The 19,462-nt window shown below is 27.4% G+C and overlaps 1 protein-coding gene across 1 annotated transcript in view; it reads left to right on the top strand.

Moving 5' to 3' along the window:
- LOC123295452 (glucose transporter type 1) overlaps positions 1-15,653 on the top strand; it is a 44,816-nt gene extending 29,163 nt beyond the window's left edge. Inside the window, exons 10-16 of the mRNA XM_044876815.1 lie at positions 1,531-1,743; positions 9,175-9,378; positions 9,445-9,584; positions 10,489-10,518; positions 11,622-11,719; positions 12,393-12,497; positions 15,350-15,653. Coding sequence (XP_044732750.1) covers positions 1,531-1,743; positions 9,175-9,378; positions 9,445-9,584; positions 10,489-10,518; positions 11,622-11,719; positions 12,393-12,497; positions 15,350-15,441 — 882 coding nt within the window. The 3' untranslated portion in view covers positions 15,442-15,653. The remainder of the gene's footprint in view (positions 1-1,530; positions 1,744-9,174; positions 9,379-9,444; positions 9,585-10,488; positions 10,519-11,621; positions 11,720-12,392; positions 12,498-15,349) is intronic.
- Positions 15,654-19,462: the final 3,809 nt, after the last annotated feature.

Here is a 19,462-nt window from a genome sequence, read left to right as displayed (position 1 = left end):
GAGTATCGCACAGCTCTGAAGGCAATAAGGTTGTAATTCAGAGCACTTTAAAAAGGCTTTGCAGAGATGGAATTTGGCAATGAAAAAATTGTTGTCAACTTCATCTCTACGAAACTTTTTAAAAGTTCTCTGAATTGCAGTCTAGTTTCCCTCAGAGCAATGTGATGCTGACTGCTAATTTAATCTTAAAACGATCATAATTATTACTAACAGCATTTGCTAAAATATCCACTTTTTGTTACCGAGAGAGCGGCAATTATACGTAAGCCAAATTTTTCAATAATTTTTATGTAGAACAAGTTACATTTCACCATGAATGCAAAGTTTACTTAAAGTATTTTTTAAATTTTAATCAGTAAGTACAGTCAAGTTCGTATCCGTATGTGATACAATTACACTGCCTGTGCCTAATTAGCAAAAAATAAACTACAGTTAATCTGTAAGTGTTAAGATTGTTAAAAAAGCTTATTTAGAGATATTTAATGAGTAAATACATTCTTTTGTAAGATGCTTTTTAAGATATAATACAAAATTAGCTTTAAATTGTTTAGCCTTATCATCTTTTATTTCACGGCATTTATTGTTCAAATTTACAAACAATTTTACAAAAGGAATATTGTACTTATTTAACATACATAGCCTGTGTTTGTACAGATTGGTGCAAAAGTGACACATACATTTATAACTTTAATAACATTTTACAATTATTTTTTTAATTTTTCATCAGATTCTTATTGCGTAAGCATGGGACATTTTTTTCGGGCTGAATTAGTTTATTTCTGTTTTTATTCGACTAGAAAAAAAGAGTTTTGTTTTTTTTTTTATTGCCTCTTACTATACAAACGATTTAATGGAATTTATTTATTGATATATCGCAAATTTCTCTTGAAAAAGCAAGTGTACTAAAATATGTAACGTCAAAAAAATAAACGAAAAGGCATTAAAGTTTAATTTTAAAGAAATAAAATTAGAAATGGAGTCTTACCACCTACCATATTTATTTATACGAAATTATTCTTTATTAACTATTCCTTATTTGCCTTAAATGTTAATTCCTAGTAAAAAAAACAATTTATTTCATTCCATTCCATTGAAATTGGCTGTGATGATAACTGGGAGTTGCAAATCGTCAACTGGCGATAATAATTCGTATTAATTAAAATCAGAAGGAGACCCGAATTTAGTAGTTACAATTTCGACTATCAGATAGCGATACTTGTACTTATAATTTTTTAAGGCCAATAAAAAAATTCAAATTCAGATCAGATAAATCTCACCAACTGATAAAAGTTTTTATTATTAAACAGGAAGTGGACCGCTTTTTCAGTAGTTCCAATTTAGACCATCTGATACTTACCACTTATCAATATCTAAAAAAATTAATATTTTTTATTAAGTCATTATTTTAATCACATTTTAACCGTATAATTTTCGGAGTAAGTTTGATGCTCAACGTTTTATTACTCCACGATCTAAATAATAGTAATCAATAATAAAAACCGTGTTAAATCAATTTTTTTTTAAATTTAGGTGTTTTATTATTCCACCGATTTGTTTTCAAGTAGTGGTTTAAGTGATGAAAGTGCAAAATTTGCAACAATTGGTATTGGTGTTATAATGGTAACAATGACATTAGTATCAATACCATTAATGGATCGTGCTGGACGAAGAACATTACATTTATATGGTTTAGGTGGCATGTTTATTTTTAGTATATTCATCACAATATCATTTTTAATAAAGGTACGTGATCGATTTTACCAATTTATCATAATTGTAAATAACGTTTTATTTTACTTTTTTTTTCTACTAAATCAAATACTGTATGAAACAAAGTTATATAAATTTATTGAAATCATTAAACTTGTGTCATCTCTATCTGACACTAGTTAGAATTTCTTTTCATATCTACTATTATACTGTTCAAGAAAACTAAGCTTTCATACGGTTACTTCATGATTTTTCATAATTGTCATAATAAAATAATCCATTTCATTCTGATTGTAATTCAAAATGGTAGGGTGTTTCTAAATATATGCAAAGAAAATATATACACACAAAAACTTGAAATAAAAATGCGTGATTACTATGAAGCTTTTTTTTTTTTTTTTTATTCATACAATTTTCAACCGACTTCTAACTATTTATTTACAGGGCAGTCGGCATTATACACTAGTGAAGCCGACGAATATTCGCATATTTTTCAATATTCGCTTTCGCTAAATACGATGCGAATGTTTTTGACAAAAAATATTTTTTAATAACTTTGGATTAAAAAAAAAAAGATTATGTAAATAATTGAAACAAAATCACTAAAGTATACTTTTAAGGTTGTTTTCTTATATGCACGGTTGGAATATATGCATCGTAAAAGTATATAAGCTTTAACTGGAATTTGCAAGCGCTTCATTTGAAAGTTTACATTCGCATTCGTGAATATTCGAGATAAACATTCGTAATCACATTCGTCCCATTACTATTACACAACCGATAACGATACTAACGCCATACCCGCCAACCTACGATAATAATAAGTTCTAATTAAAACAGAAGTGGACCCGTTTTCAGTAGTTCAAATTTAGTCTACCAGGTTACTTAGATACATTTATCAATTGTATATAATTAATTTATTATCAATTTGTACTACGTGTATCTCTAATTATAAAATTTCATGAATTTATTTTTTTAAATATTTAATCATTTAAACTGTATATAACAATTTGATATCGCTTTTTGGGGCTTCATTAATTTTCTTCAATCTACACTTAATTGATAATGTGATGATTTTTTTCAGATTTTCTGAACACTCAGATTTTTTTGAAGGGTTTGCAAATTGTATGCTTTCTTTCCGAGAAATGTTAAAAAAAAACAAAATTTAACAACATTTTGCCAACATCCTAAAGCCACTACCTTAGTTGAAAATTCTTTTTTGAATCTCACATATGTTCTTTGCCGCAGATATGAATCCAAACTGAAATCCTTAAAATAGATGACATTCGGTCGATATTAATTGACCAGGCAAACTATTATATTACTTATACGGCTCACATGGCATAGTTTTCTTTAGTTTTTGCAACATTTAGTAGCTTTTTCCAATTTTTCCAATCAATCCTTGAACAGGCGAATCCAATATTTATGGCGAATCAATTAAGTCATTTGTAACTTTATACAAGATAAATAATTCCATCATTTTTTTCATAAATTATTTTATATTCATGAATTGTTGTTTCTAGTACAATTTATGTCCTGTTTGTCATTTTTCATTTTCTAGAGATTTTGAATTTTTCATCAATATTTGTAAATATACTAAACAGTGTAGGACCCAAATGTGATACTTGATCGTACATGTCCAATGATTTAATAAGATTTTATTATTAATCTAATCAAAGGCAATTTTTTATTTTAAGGCAAAATTTAAATACTCTTGTTAAATATTGATCAGACATTCGTTTCAGCTGCAATCGTATGCTGCTGTAAAATGTTGATTAAACAAACAAAAAATCATTGAAATTTCAATATAAGATGGAGTTATAAAATATACTGAACAAAATCAAGTTAGCGCCAAATATTAACATATAAAATAAACTATTTATCAAAAAATTGCTCGTGAAATGCTCTTTCAGAATATACAATTATTAACTAATTAATTAAATCATTTAAGTGAAGCAATTGAATATTCTGAAAGAGCATTTTAGGAGCAAGTTTTTGATAAATAATTTTTTTTAATATTAACATTTGGCGCTAACTTGTTTATGATAATATATTGACTCTTTTTGTGTATATTTGCTGTCGAATTTCTTAAATTTTAATAACTATTTTAATCGGAGAATTTCTCTTATATTTTTGCATATATTTAGAAGCTTCCAGTATATTATAGCTATTCTTGTTTGAATGATTCGAATATTTAATGTCAAAATTAGTATTTTCTGATGAAATGTTACGTGAGTATATTCAAAATTTTTAATAACATACACGTGATTTTATGCTTTGTACAAAATTAAAGCCACAGAATAGCTAAATAGATATTACACTACGGTATTTGATTTAATTTCAAAGGTATAATTTTTCAATTAACGTACTAGAATAAACCTTAATAAAAAGGGTCATCACGGATCACGCTTTTGAATTTTATGTACAAAAATTGTACCATACACAAGTTTTTCGTCCACAGTAACACGCTGAATGAAAAATTATACCTATTTTTAATATGCGTCTTGCAACAATCGTAATTATTGTTAATTTTTTATGGAAAGTATATCTATTATATTATGGAGGCGCGTTTTACATGATGAAGGCAAACTTTTCATAAAAAATTTAGCATGATATGCGATGAGACGTGTGATTTTTATTTTTATTTTGTGGTAATAACAAGATAATTTATAAGCTTCTGTTTTGCCACAAAAAGGAGTAATTATTGTTTATCAAATTGATAGATTGATAAAATTTTTTCAACAAAAAATCTATCATCGCGACAAAATAAATTATTTTAGGCTTTTGCACTTGTCAAAGAGTTGTTATTTCTTGGAAATAAGTTTGTGTTATTTCATGTTTAGTGCTTATAATGCCTAAAAAGTTTTTTTTTCAATCGTTTCAATTCTTAAAAAGTTAAAACTCTTAAGAATTTGATTGTCAGGATAGCGCAAAATGAAAGTTACGGTTTAAACCTTTAAAACTTTCATTTTACGCTACTCTGTATATAAAGCCATTTAATTTTCACAGGAAAATTTTTTTCTTATGGTATAGCTTTATGAATGTAGAAAAATATTCTACTCTTCAGTTTCTTCTGAAATTTGAGAAAAGGAATTGCTCTTTTTTAACGGACTATCTAAATGCTTATGTCATAAAAGAGTGCCGTCCAGTTCGTGAACAAAATTAGACAAAAGCAAAGTTAAGAAAATAGCAAAAACATGAACTTTAGGTGGCTAGATTTATTTATGTATTATAGCAAATTCGGTTTTAGTAAGTTGTTTGGCATCGGCAAAATCGAACGAAGTATTCGAAAATGCTTGTCTATTGAGATAAATTATGTATCTCAATCTTTTGACTATCTAATACATGAATTGGCAGTTTTCTTATGCTTCCCAACAAATGTAAGCGGTCAAACATAGAAGAAGGCAAAATTGACGTTCAGGTTAATTCGATGTTTTAAGAGCTTAATTGGAGGCTCCGGACTCGGAAATTCGGCAACCATTTTAAGCATTTTTCAAAAATATACTACCTATAACAGTGTGAGAGTGCTAACAGCGTGTAAGCGGAAACGAATACAACCATTAATTCAATGAATTATTATGGTTTTATTTGAATGGCTTATGAAACAATAACTTAATTACTCAGCGGGCGCCATTACTCCATTAGCATTCAGCAATACAAGATAATAATAATAATACAACGTTTGCGTAGGACTGAATCAATTTGAATGGAATTATAATATTTATGACATAATACTTAGATAGTCTATTACAACAAAATAATTTTTTTGTACAACTTTAGCAGCTGAAATCTAAATTAAAATAACATAACGATTTTATTTAGGACAATAATCGAGGATATAGGAGGATATTTCTTTAAAATGTTATTCAAATTTTTATGATAAAACATTTTAGATTTAAAATCAAACATTAAAATTTAATGATTTAATAATCAAAATGTTTGATAAAATCTAACCGATAATTTAATATAGAATTATAATGACTGATTTTTGGAAGGTTGTGAATGAATTTTTTTCCATCCAGAAGTGTATTATGGATATTATAATTTTATATTAAATAATTTAGTTTTTAAGTAACAAAAATTATGTAATATCATCAGACAAGAATACGTTTTTGTTTGTTGATATTATCCATTTGCCGGCATGTTTATTATTTTTATTTTGCATACAATAAACCATCACAAATAACCTGCTTTCAATCAACTTTCATCTATTTTCAATCAAATTTTTGCACTTTATAAATTCTACCTTTATCATTTCATTATTTTATTTTATTTTAATGAATTTTTTTATTAAGACCTTGCAAATTTTATATAGAAATTAAATTTCGGTCAAATTACCTAAAATTTGATTCTAATCATCTCAGTCATTACGAAGTTCTAAAATTAACAGTTTTAGAGAAATTGATCAAGATATAACATAAACTACATCTCGAGTAATTTGACCAGAATTTCGATAAAGAATTTGCGAATTTCTTTGTAATTATGTAAAATAAACAAGCACCAATAAACACGATAATAACCTATAAGTTAAACGTCAAAATACAAATGCTAAAATTTGCCGTAAATTCGAGTATTGTATCCGTAAATATTCTCAAAGAATGTTGAATACTACGCTGCTACTTTAGCTAATACTCTTATTACATATAATCGTTTATATTCGAGAAAATTTGGCTATCGGAATTCTTCGATTATAAATTCATATTTAATGTCCTAAATTGAACAAATTTTTAATGTTTAATCCTAAAGAAGTTTCTCCAAATCTCAAGCGATTTTGCTACCTCGATAATAGTTTTTCAATTGCGTCAATTTTGACATAAACTTTGGCGTCAACTTCTTGCGTGCTTTTATCCTTGCCGGCTTAATAAATTCATTGTAACTATGACCTACCCCTTCTTCTTGTGTATTCCAAGGGCTGTTTTCGTTAATTTCTTTATGAGACACTATAGTATTCGAATCGTATAATATTCTTAGATTGAGTCGTGTTGAGTCAAGTATGCATAGAGATTCCGCATTTCAAAATTATATATCCTCCCAGAGCAGCCTATGCTTAATACGTGTTCAATAATGTTCCGAAAAATTTTTCTTTTAAAAGACCGGGGATTCTTTTTTTAGTCGTCTTTTATTTCGCAGATTTGTGATCCAATTTCTCCTAAACCAATTTAAAGGATCTTGTAGTTAATATTACATTTTACCTTAAAAAAATATTAAAATTATATTATACCTTACACACTTAGCGTAACTTTATGGCTTTGCACCCAACACAAACTTTCTAAATTACGGACCAAAAAATACATACATTTTATGTATACAAAATTGTACCCAGAAAAAAATGGTTACATATTATATACGACGAAAAGACATTGTATTTTTTAAGCTCTCGACAGAAATGTGCTTGTCTATTATTACAGTAAATGATGGTATAGATTAAAAAAACGAGGAAATATTTTCTAATTAAAAATTTCTTATATCTTTTAATAATATCTGTCTTAACTTTTCTTCATTCAAAATTTTTCTTTCTAAGATTTTTATTTTTATAGGCCCTCCATTTAAACGTTATATTATAAGATTAGTACGCTCGTATGGTAAAAAATTGAACTATTTAAAAATGTAGATCAATTATTTTAGCCAACGTTAACGTCAATCTTAATATATTTCGTCAAAATTTCCATTACATCCGAATCTCAGTAGCTCTAATTCACCTATGCTTAACTCACCACACTGCTTTTTTACGTCTCGCCCTCTCTTAAAATGCTGAAAACTTTCCTGACAAGACTGGAGGAGAGACGCCGCTGCGCTGTACATACACCTTAAGTCACACAAATTCAAAACCACAAAAAATTGAACAAAATTCAAAATTATTAACAAACATAATCAAATTAATTTTTAACAAAATTTTGTAACTCAACCACCATTTTTTTGCAATGAAATTAGAAGTGTTTTGAGGATTACGGGATAATTATTGTGATCATTTCGAACTTTCGCTCTAATATTCATCATGAAATTTTCTATAGAAAATGTTCAGGTTGTGTCAGTCAAATAAAGACATATTTTTTATCCGATAATGTTTTTTTTTACATCGCCCCGATGAAGAAGTTGAGGCGGTTCTACAGCTCGAATTATTTAATTTCATTGCAAAAAATTATCCAATGCATGCTTTAAACCGAACATTTTCATAAAACTGATATACATTTTACAAGGAAAACATTTTAAAACTAACATGGTGGAGGTTTTACTGTTTTCAAATTCTAACTATTAAAGGTTTATAAAACAGCTTTCATAGCACTACTAATATATACAGGAATCTTGAATGTGTTCCTTAAATCAAGGATATGATAGATTTCTATTGAATAAAATTTAGATACTTCACGTGACTTTGTAGCAAATATTTCAATACTAATAAAAAAATCCAGTCTATTACTGTCTAGATATGCGGTTTGCCACATTTGTTTATTTTAAAAATAAAGATAATATGCAATCTTGAGACGTAGACGAATAGTCTCGCAAGATGTAATGTACTACTTGAGACCACAAAACTAAAATACAGTCGATCTTGGATAAGCAAAAGAAATAGAATCCGGATATTTTTACACGTAACCAATTTTAACAAAAACATTTTTTATTTTGACATTCCGACGTTGTCACAATAGGCCATGGTCAAGTATGATTAAGCGTTGTACAAAATTTAGAAAGCATCATAAATAATAGAAAATAATTACGTTCAACTCGGACTTATAAAGGTATAGTACGAGAGTTTGGCTTAGTTTTAGAAATCTAGACATCGAAAACAATTTTATCATATAGATGGTTCCTTTTCTCACCCATAGAAAGAATGTTTCGAAAGCTAAAATGGCCATATCTGGGAATTAATTTTCTCAATTATTCGTTCATCCAAATTCGACTGTTATCCGAAGATTACTACTAGAGATTTAACTCTAAAGTGGGCAAAGCTCTAAATGCGATTTTAAAAACAGCGTCTAGTCTATTAGGCTACTCTCAGTGAGCTAAGTACTCTATTAAGCTTAAATTTCCAGTTTTGCCGTTTACGGATACATATGTAAAGCAAGCACTTCAAGGACGTATTTTTGATAGTGAGGAACGCATTTAAAGATCACTTTCTTGTATAAATAAGCACTTAAAATGCTTTCATTGATTAGTTTAACAAATTAATTCAACAAAATAAAAATAATAAAATACTTCAAAAAAAAATTTGCTTACAACCAAAAAAATAAACATGTTTTCTTTTAGAATTGTAATTTAATTAAAATTTAGTGATGAATGTAATTTAGTCTTTGATTGCGTATTAAAAGAGAAAAAACCGTTAGACCTCCATAAAAAAAAACCAAAAACCAGACGCATGATACATGATGAAATATTCGCGATTTTTATTTGTCGAAACCTCCAGTGAGCGCAGGAAAGTATGAACACGGTACTAACCTCTCATAGGAGTTCTTTGGTTATGTTCAGGAAATGATTGACTGGATGTCGTATATATCGGTTATATCAATACTCAGTTTCGTTGTATTCTTTGCTGTTGGGCCCGGTTCAATTCCATGGATGATTACTGCCGAATTATTTTCACAAGGACCTCGACCAGCAGCAATGTCAATTGCCGTTTTAGTTAATTGGATAACAAATTTTTGTGTTGGAATTGGTTTTCCTACAATGAAGGTAAATAATTTTCGTTTTTATCATTCTTAAGGAAATAATATTTTTTTTTGTACTTTGAATTTACAGGCAGCTTTGGATAATTATACTTTCCTGCCATTTAGTGTTTTTCTAGCAATATTTTGGACATTTACGTATAAAAAAGTTCCAGAAACTAAAAATAAAACATTCGAAGAAATCCTTGCCTTGTTTAGACATGGGAACGGCAGGTAATCTCTTTTTTATCAAACATTTTCCATCGATTCATCTACTTCATTACATAATAAACTTGCATTAACGTTTTAGAGGTAGTTTGGATTTAACAAGGTTAAGGAAGCTGGTAGTATTTTAACCATCTCGTAAACTGTCAATTATTGTATTTGATTTTATTTCTTTCTTTTTAAATTCTTTTCTTTAAATAATTTAGAGATTTCAGCTTTCTTATATGTATCCGAGAAACCAGAACTATTATTATTGAAGATATACAGTTTTTTCCAGCTTTTTCCTGAAATTATCTTTTTTTCCATCGGCGAATATGTTGACAGAACTATATTTTATTGGTAACTACAATATTACTGTTGAAAGTTGATACTCAAGTTTGCCTTTTATATCAGAGATAATAATTTGTCATTGAACAATTGCTACCTTTGGCCCGTTCAATTTTTCATACTTTTTTTCGCCTGTTCGTCAAATCTAAATCTAACTGCCCTTATCTATATTTCTTATATATCATGCACATTCCGTGTCCCAGTACTATTTCTAACGTAAGGCTACGTAAGCAAATATTTTAAAAATCGATTTCCATCCAAATTAGGAGACGTAAATGAGATTGGAATAAGCCATATAACGTAAAGTAACAATGCCTATATCGCAAAGAGCTTTTTGTGATTTGTGCTCCTAAATATCAAGACGAAAATGTAGACCAGTATATTGATAGCAATGCTCAGGATCTCGGAGTTCAATTGAATTGTACTATTGCAATTCTAAAACGATAAAGGAGGTCGGTGCATTTTTGTATAATTTCTTCTTCCCGAAATTATACATAAATTTATAAAAGCTCAAGTGGATGAATCGAAGTAATTTTAGAAATATCGATTTGTATCAATTGCAATAACTTTATGTATAATATTTAAGGTCCAGTTTACGAGATAGTCGACTCTACGGGTAAGTCATAATTAGCACGTACCATTTCATTAAGCATGTATTCAGAAAATAAAAATACGAAATTCTTGCATGATTTCTCTCCATCAAAACACAATTCTTTATATAAAAGAATTGCAAACAAGAGAAAAACTGATAACTACTTAAAAAAAACATCATAATTTCCCTATATATTTTAATAAGAATTTTCTCCCATCCCCTTTCTACTATCAAACAATTAAATAAAAAAAATTTCAGCTGCCCGAATAAGCCCTGCCTGACAAGACTCATAATCCTGATATGCCTGGTGTTTGCTTATCAACTTATTTTTTAATGCTATTAGGAATACTCTGGTGGTTTATATATATTAAACGTAGCTTAAAGCTGTTCAAATCCAGTCATTAAATTAAAAGTGAAAGTTTTGATTAAAGTTTTGTACTAATTAAATATTATTTAACTTTAATATAATTATGTAATTAATTATAATTATTATATGCATGGCTAGCTGACCGTTGCAACATGACAGTCCTCGGGCCAGCCTTCAATATATTAAGTGCAATACTTAACCTAAACAATTTAAAAACAGAAATTAAAATAAAAGGCTGCTACAACTTAAATCGTTAAAATAATATTCGTTTTAAACAGATTCTCTCAATAAATATGATTTAAAATTAGTCATTTAAAGCAAAAACCGATTTTATTGAATTTTTTTTTTATTTATTTTTACATTACAAATTTTCAGCACCCAGACAACTCTTGATGAACGAAAAGATGGCCCCTAAAATATTTTTAAGAAGTTTTATTAGTTATTTGTTAATTTTTATTGTTTTTAAATAAAATTTATATTTTATTTTTATTATTTTGTTTTTTATTTTTTAAAGCCATTTATCTATTCAGTTCGCGAACCTTTCCTTTCTAAAATATTCCTTTTTTCCTTATATATATAAATATGTGTACGTATGCGCCAAGGAATACTTGTCATTCGGGTTAGATATCACGAAAATTCTTTTCTGAATAGACAAATGGCGCAATTTACGAAAAGATAAACCTACAAATAATTTCATAAGTTTGTTATTATTCACTTCATGATAATATTTAGGGGCGTGTGGTATGTTACTCTGTTACAGGAGTATGCTAAACTGTGTGAATGCGTTAGAGCAGCATCTACCCGGCACAGAGCAGTCTGCGCTCATGGTCGCCGACGAGAAATCACAACCTGAGTCATGTAAGCAGACATATTCAAAAATAAAAAATGAACAGAAACAAATTATGCAAATAATCATTTTTTTAATTCACAATAATTTTTTTTAATATAATTTTTTAGTTTTTTTTTTATCAATGCAAATCTTGGACGAAAATTTTTTTTACCATGCATTCGAATTTACGCATGATTTTCGGCATTATACAAAAAATTAACTCACATCACTTGTATGAATCTTGAAGATCAAATTTTTCGCGTTTCTTCAAGAAATCATTAAACAAATCGTACTATGGGGACAAACTGTAATTTTCATAAAATTATAATAGTTAGGTTAAGTTTCTTTTAGACATGACATCTAATGAATGTCATGTTTGACAGAAGTCTGTTTTGGTTATGTATTCTATTAAAAATTATAATCTTATGAAAAATAGCAAATTTTAACGTACTTGTGGAAAATAAAAAATTAAAATAAATTATAAACTGAAAAAAGGGGCATGAAATCTAGTGCAGAATAGTAGAGTAATTTTTGATTAAATGTTTCAAAAATCTTCAATATTAGCATGTTTTGTTACATTTATTTTTTATTTTTTTAAAATTTTTTTCCATCCAAATTTGGAATGGATGGTGACAAGGCAGAGAAAGAGATTTCGTCGATTTTTCTCTACATTTATTTATTTTAACATCAATTATTTTATAGATGAAAATGTCTTTGTACCCCATGTAATCCCAAATCCATTTGAACGGAGTTTATATCGAAGTACATACAATCCTCGGAGACATTCAGCATATGCTACCGTGCCAGGTATTAAATAATTCAGACAAACAAAAAAGTGAAATAAAAAACACAGAAAGCACTATATCAGATACAAATCATACACTTTTGAAAGCACACTTTAGTTAACGATTTACTAATGACAGACAACGATTTACTTCACTGCTACATAAACACATTTAAGAATTTATTCGTAATATGTAAATCAAACATTTTGAGTTATATGATCGATCGCGTTTAAAAATACTGCTCGTTCAATGAACGATTGTAGTTCTAATCGTTCTAACATCAGATTGGAAGATGATCGCTCATTGAATAAGTTAAGTATTTCTGAACGCGACCATTCTTGATTAACATATTTTTTGAATATATTCATTTAAATTTTGCAAACTGTATAAAATATGCTATAAAAAATTAAAATATGATCCACATCAAAATAATACACAAAGCCAAACTTTCACTAGAAATCATATTATGAATATTGTATATAAGACGTACTAAGATATTTAACTTAAAAATTAAATTTTTTTGATTAGAACCATGGAGGTTAAAAAGACTCTCTAACCTCCATGATTAGAACCACAAATTTAAAGGTTGTGTTATCAGAACCTTGTAAAGGTTATGTTATAAAAAATATGCCAAAAGTTTCCTCTAAAATGTGAAAATATCTCAGTACAAGTTTTTAATATTGATTTCTAAAACTGCTTTTTATAAATAACTAAAAATTGCTTAAAATTAGTTAAATTTTAACTGATAAATAAAATACTTCTAATATCAAGCGTTATATAACCGCAATAAATAAACTAACGATTAGCTTTTATATTATTTGAAAAATACAAAGCTCTACATTTTAGGTTTATTACAGGTGAAATATGTGACAAATACAAGGCCCAATGAAACTACTAAACGTATTTGGGAGTTTTGTAATTTCATAAGTTTTTTTTCATAAATATTTTTCTTTAAAACTTTTAGGATAAGAAAAAAATCATGCGGCTGATTAACTTTTTGGTATTTAATGGGGTACTCAGATTTAAATACATGTCTTAATAGAAATTTTTGTTTTTTGGATCCTAAACAAACACAATTAGATATTTCTTTTTGTGAAAATTTTTAAATGCACAATTAAACCATAGTTTATTTATTTTTTTGGCTTTGTTCGTAAACTAGTTTTCAAATTTTTCGTAATCTAAATACAGAAATTGTAAATTATTCAATTTAATGTTTCGAGGTCTGGGTGTTTTTGTATTATTTTTTATATTTTTGAGAAATTTACAATCCAAAATAGATTAAAAGTTAGTTTTAAAAGTGAAATTTTGGATCAAATTGAATAATTTAAATTTTTTGTAATAATTTCGCCTGATTTTTACAAGCACATTCAATTACTACTTTCAACACGGATAATTAGAACCAGGACACAATTTTTTTTCAATTACTAAGTCGTGTTGATTTTTTTATTGTGTCTGTATTCCCTCTCACTTGATTTTACTATTTTATAAGTGTAAGCTCTCTTAACTGTAATCTTGATAACAAATTATTTATTTTATGATTTAAAATGGGAGTAAACATGCTTTCTAGCATAATAGCTTAAACATCGCCGTCCTAGATAAGTGGCGATTAGCGGACGGCGTGAAAGAAAACTTTGAGTTTTGAAATGAAATCAAGTAACATTTTCCGCTTTTAATAATCTTACGCATCTGAAGTTAATTTTCTCATGGATCACGCTGTCCGCCGATCACCGTGTGAGCAAATAATAAATGTATATGTTTGTGAGAATTAATTTATGGTGATATGACCAAAATATTTTAGTAAATTTTATTTTTATTCAAAGTCTCATAATGGCACGTGCATGAGTTTTTATTTAGATTACGTTTATATTTTCAGATTTTATTTACTTATCATTTAAAGAATCGGATGGATACTCTTTATACATTATTTTTCACTTATTCTAAAAACAAGTGTGTTATTTTTACACATTTTATGTGTGTAATTAAGTATAGTACCTAACCTTTTATATATTTTTGTGTGTAATTTTTAATTTAGGAAAGCTGCGTTATTCGATTTTAACGGTAAGATGTCAGCGCCACGAGTAAAAAAAGTGCAAACTATACTTTAAACTTAACTCATCTCATTTTTTCATTGAATCAAAAGGCAAAAGATACCTACTTTATTATACATTTTAATGTGCTGCACTCTTTTCTATGTGCGTATGGTTTACAAGATTGTAAACAAACATTTCCCTTAAATATTATATATCTATGAACATTGCAAACTATATTCCTTTTTTCTATCGCTAGATAGAGCCTTTGTTAGTCTTAAAATCCAATAATAAAGCATTTATAGTGTATTAGTTTTAATACATTTGGAGTTATTATTATATTCACCTATACAAAATACACACAGAAATGTTTAAATCGGTACTACTGTCTTGTTTTCATAAAAGGATTAAATTATTGAATAATACAGTGGTCAAAACACAACTCTTTGGCCAAAACACTACTAAATGCAATTATACACGTTAAATGTGTAAAAATAAGATGTTTGTGCTACTTCAATTGTTGTTACTAAAATGAAATAATAATACGTTCGGCTTCCCGCTCGGTTTTGAGCGGAAGCTTAAAGCTATCATAATTATGTTACCAGATAGTTCTTCGAATCTGTATCATGCAATGTCGTGTATGAAACCGAATGTATTAAAAATTAATATAATTAAATTTTTCAACTAAAAATATAATAAATTCTGAAAATAACAAATTTTTAGGGTAATTTAAAGCTTAAATAAAATTTCTAAAATTTTTACAAACATAAAAGAGCACATAAAAATCTGTAGATTTACAGATATATATAAAATATGTATCTATGTGTATTTTAATATGATTTTCCAGCTGCGTCTGAGCATTCTTCTCGTGATGAATTAGCCGTTCAACGACCGCCGCCCCCATTGCCGCCTCCAAGATTCCCAAATAGTGCCGTTTGACAATGGGAAACATTAAACATCAGTACATTTACTGTCGCCGCTCCATCATTTCCTATTTTACCTCTGTTACCTCTGCTTACGAATGCCAGCGGTTTAGCTGTCGAAACCCAACTATATGATCTAATAGCTGAACGCTCAAAAGCTTGCGTTATGTATTTAAGACACAGCTTCAAACGACCACGACAACGCTATTAAAAAAAGAAATGAAAAACACACACTTTCACACAAAATACAAATTTTATCTTTGGTTTAATTTCTATCTCGGATTATTATTAATTATATTAATTAAAAACAAATTGATTGCCTTTCTGCTAATTAAAAATAATATTAAAATCCAAAAAAATCTTCTAATCAAACAAAACATTTGCTAATTGTGATTTTAAACATAATTTTAAATCTATTATAAAAACAGAGTTAATACGAATCACAGAAATTTTGAGGTGAAAACAAATCGATGTAAAAGTGATCGATAAGTGGTATTCAACGATTTAATTTTTAACAAATACCTCTATAAACAATAAATATAATATTTATATTGTGATTATAACAATTTTTTAAAAAAAGATATGCTCAAAACATTTTTTGTAACATTTAGCACAGGTCAATTTAAAAACAATGGCATTTAAAAAAAACGTTTATTAAACAAAATGAAGGCATTAAATAGAGAATAATTTTAATTATTGATGATATACTTCCAAGGTTTCCATGGCCTTAATTACTTATAGATATTTATAAATGTATTCTTATCTCACAATCATCGATCTATATATACTTTTTCTCACCCCCCCGTTTTATCCTCTCAGCAATATTTTTGTGAAATACGAAAAAAAAAATATATTCCGAAATAACGTGCGTGGATTTTTCTTAATAACATAACCTGCAATGATTTATTTTAATTTATATGACTATTTTTAATACATAAATAATATCAAAATCTCATCTTTATTCAAATTTTTTTTGTGTATAAAAGAAAATGAACAACTTTAAGGAACGTTTATTAAAATAATTTACTACAATTTATCGATTTCTATATAGTTAAAAAAAAAGGCGGCCCGATGATTTTGTTATGAACAAATAGTGTGATTTGGTATGTGTTTTTATTTATTTTATATTCTTTTGTTTATGTCACTCCATTTTTCAGCAGCGATACATAACTTTCATGGAAATTATGAAGTTGATTGAAATTCAACATAGAAAAAATACGCATGCGAGATATATCAGTAGACGTTTATAGCTAATCATAGAGAAAAGGTGGAATTTATATTATACCTTTATACCTATAACTCCAACCATATTCATAAATTTATTAAAACAGTCAAACTTTTCGTTAAATCTTGATATTTTGACTACAAAAATCAATTTCATAGCTGGAAATATTTTCTTTCCCAAGTTTTATTGCAATTGAATAACGCAGCTAGAACTTCAGCTGAAAGGAATACCAATAGTAAAACTACAATTTGATTTTATTTGTATTGTTTTCTATCAATTTTCAATAGTTTTCAAAATAAATAAAATTACAAAGAAATTGAAAAACGTTTAACTAAGAACTTACGCAAGATTTTTATATGCAATGTGTTCCGATAATACTCGAATTTCTCCAAAAATGAATTGGTAAACATTTTATCGCATAAACAAATTATAAATTGCAATAACTCGACAAAAAGTAACATTCTAATTACGAGTTCTATAGCTGTTTCTGGTTAATAGAAACCAGAATTGTCTTTTAGCAGCACTTTTAATTGTGCTTAAAGTGATAAAAACACTGTCGAAATTATTTGATTACACCTATACAGTTCTCATGGTAAATTCCGTTTACACAGACGTAGGCTGATCACTTCCGCTTTATGGATCATTTTATTAACGATATAGACCTTTTCATCATGTCATAAACGCAAGTACAGAGTTTATTTTTTCGGACTGACAGTAAGTTGGACTAAGATAGAAAATATTTGCTATTCATTTTATCACATTGGTTATAAATCATTTAGTCCGAAACAAAAATGAATCGTGATTTTAAAATGAAAAGCCCTATTGAACCAATTTGTTCGCCAAAGTAAATGGCAGTTAGCATAAACGTCAAATTGAATTGGCCAGTATACAGATAGATTCAGGAACACATTGACATTAACTGTTTGAAGTAGATATAGCGAATTAAATTTTTTTTTAAGTTTACGTCTATTTAGTAAGATTTGTGTCATCAAAATGCAATATACCTATTTTCAATGGAACAAGGTGGTTCGAGTGTCATCTTTAAGAAAAAAAAAACACGCAATTAAGTCATCAGTTGAGCTTTCAAAAAAATAAAAAGCTTTTAAGATTTCTAAGTTAGTCGCATGAAATATTAAGAAACTATCAATTCATAAATATATGAAAGTTTATGTATGATATATAATCTTAAAATTGTTTTCCTTGTTTTTGACAGCACATAGTAGACCACACTATCAAAAATAAATCTTGGCACGCTCATTTTATTATATAAAAAAAATCTTTTTGAAAAATTTGTGGTCTTTAATTCAAAAAATAATTTTTATATTTAAATATATTATGCACGTATTTTCCTACAAACCTTTGCGCATGGTAATATATTGTAAAACTATAATATAATATATATAAATATTTTCTTTTAGTAATTAGTTGAAACTTATTAAGCATTTTTTTTTCTTATTCACACAAAAAATTAATTAGTATATATAGCATACATATAAAACTGTATACAAGATATAGAATTATTCTACTATATTCATTCGAATCCTTAAAAGATTTTCGGTTGCAATATAAACCCTATTTATTGGACTGCTTATCATTTTTTTACTTGACGAATCCATACGCAATAAATCGTGACAGACGTTTGACAATTTATAGTGTTACGACTAAGCGAAATAAAAAATAAAAAAAAAAACACTGCCATTGTATAAAGAAAATCGATATAAACGTCATTAGGCGGTTTAATTCACTTTTAAAATTCAATCAAACTTTACTTTTTTAAAGCCGAATAGATAAATCTTTGTAGGGACAACAGCGCTCATGGTGGTAGAACATGGATTTATCTACTCGGATGATACAAGCAGTCCATTTAATTAAAAATAAACCGAAATATTTATTGATAGTTAAAATAAATTATGTACGCTTAGATGAGAAATAATTAAAAAAAATTATCCTAAATGCTTCCAAAATCTATATTTTTATCAATTTTTCAATAGTTTTTTCATTCAGAAAAATGAGCCAAACAATCCCAAAAAAAAAAAAAAACGTTTTTATCATTTTTCAAAATTATTTCTTTGTGCCAATATTAATTGAGATGTAGTAAATATTTATAAAACAGTTTGGCTCAAAATCATATCTCAGAACTTGACTTTAAATAAAATTTTGTCCATTTAAAAAAAAAAAAGTATATTTCTAAAAAACACGAATCATTCTAATTATTGTAAACATATAGTAGCTCAAGTCCTGTTGGCAGTGACGGGAGAGGTAAATGGAAATTTCCACCTCGGAATTCGTGTGCAAGCATCTCGTGACAATTCCTAGTGAGTGACTTATACGTTCAAATTAAATAAATAATAATTAAATAATTAAAAAAAAAAAAACAACTTAATCGATCGATTTATTTAAAACAAAATAATTTAAAACGATTTATATCGACAATTTAGAAACAATTTAAATAATATTTAAATAATTTAAATAAAATGATAATTAAAACACAATGTGTTCGCAATGTGAATATCTATAATTAATAAACTTGATAATTTTATTTTTTAATCAAAAAGATATTAATTGTAATATTTTTGTTATAAAAAAAATAAATATAGTTTTTAGCCGTAAAACAAAATGATATTTGTAAAAAATTTGATATGTGTTTTTCCGTTAAGTTTTCTATGATGAAATTCTAAAACAATTTTCTTTTAGTACAGGCTTCTTGAAATATTTATATCTTCAAACATTACAAACAAGCTAAAATTGGGATTATGCATTTTATACTAATTAAAATTTTTCAAAAAATAAAAGTTGGTATCTCTTTATAGAG

The sequence above is a fragment of the Chrysoperla carnea genome, chromosome 3, assembly GCF_905475395.1.
Source record: "Chrysoperla carnea chromosome 3, inChrCarn1.1, whole genome shotgun sequence".
NCBI lineage: Eukaryota > Metazoa > Arthropoda > Insecta > Neuroptera > Chrysopidae > Chrysoperla > Chrysoperla carnea.
The sequence above is the reverse complement of the archived record's forward strand: the minus strand, read 5'-3'. Positions and strand labels throughout refer to the sequence as shown.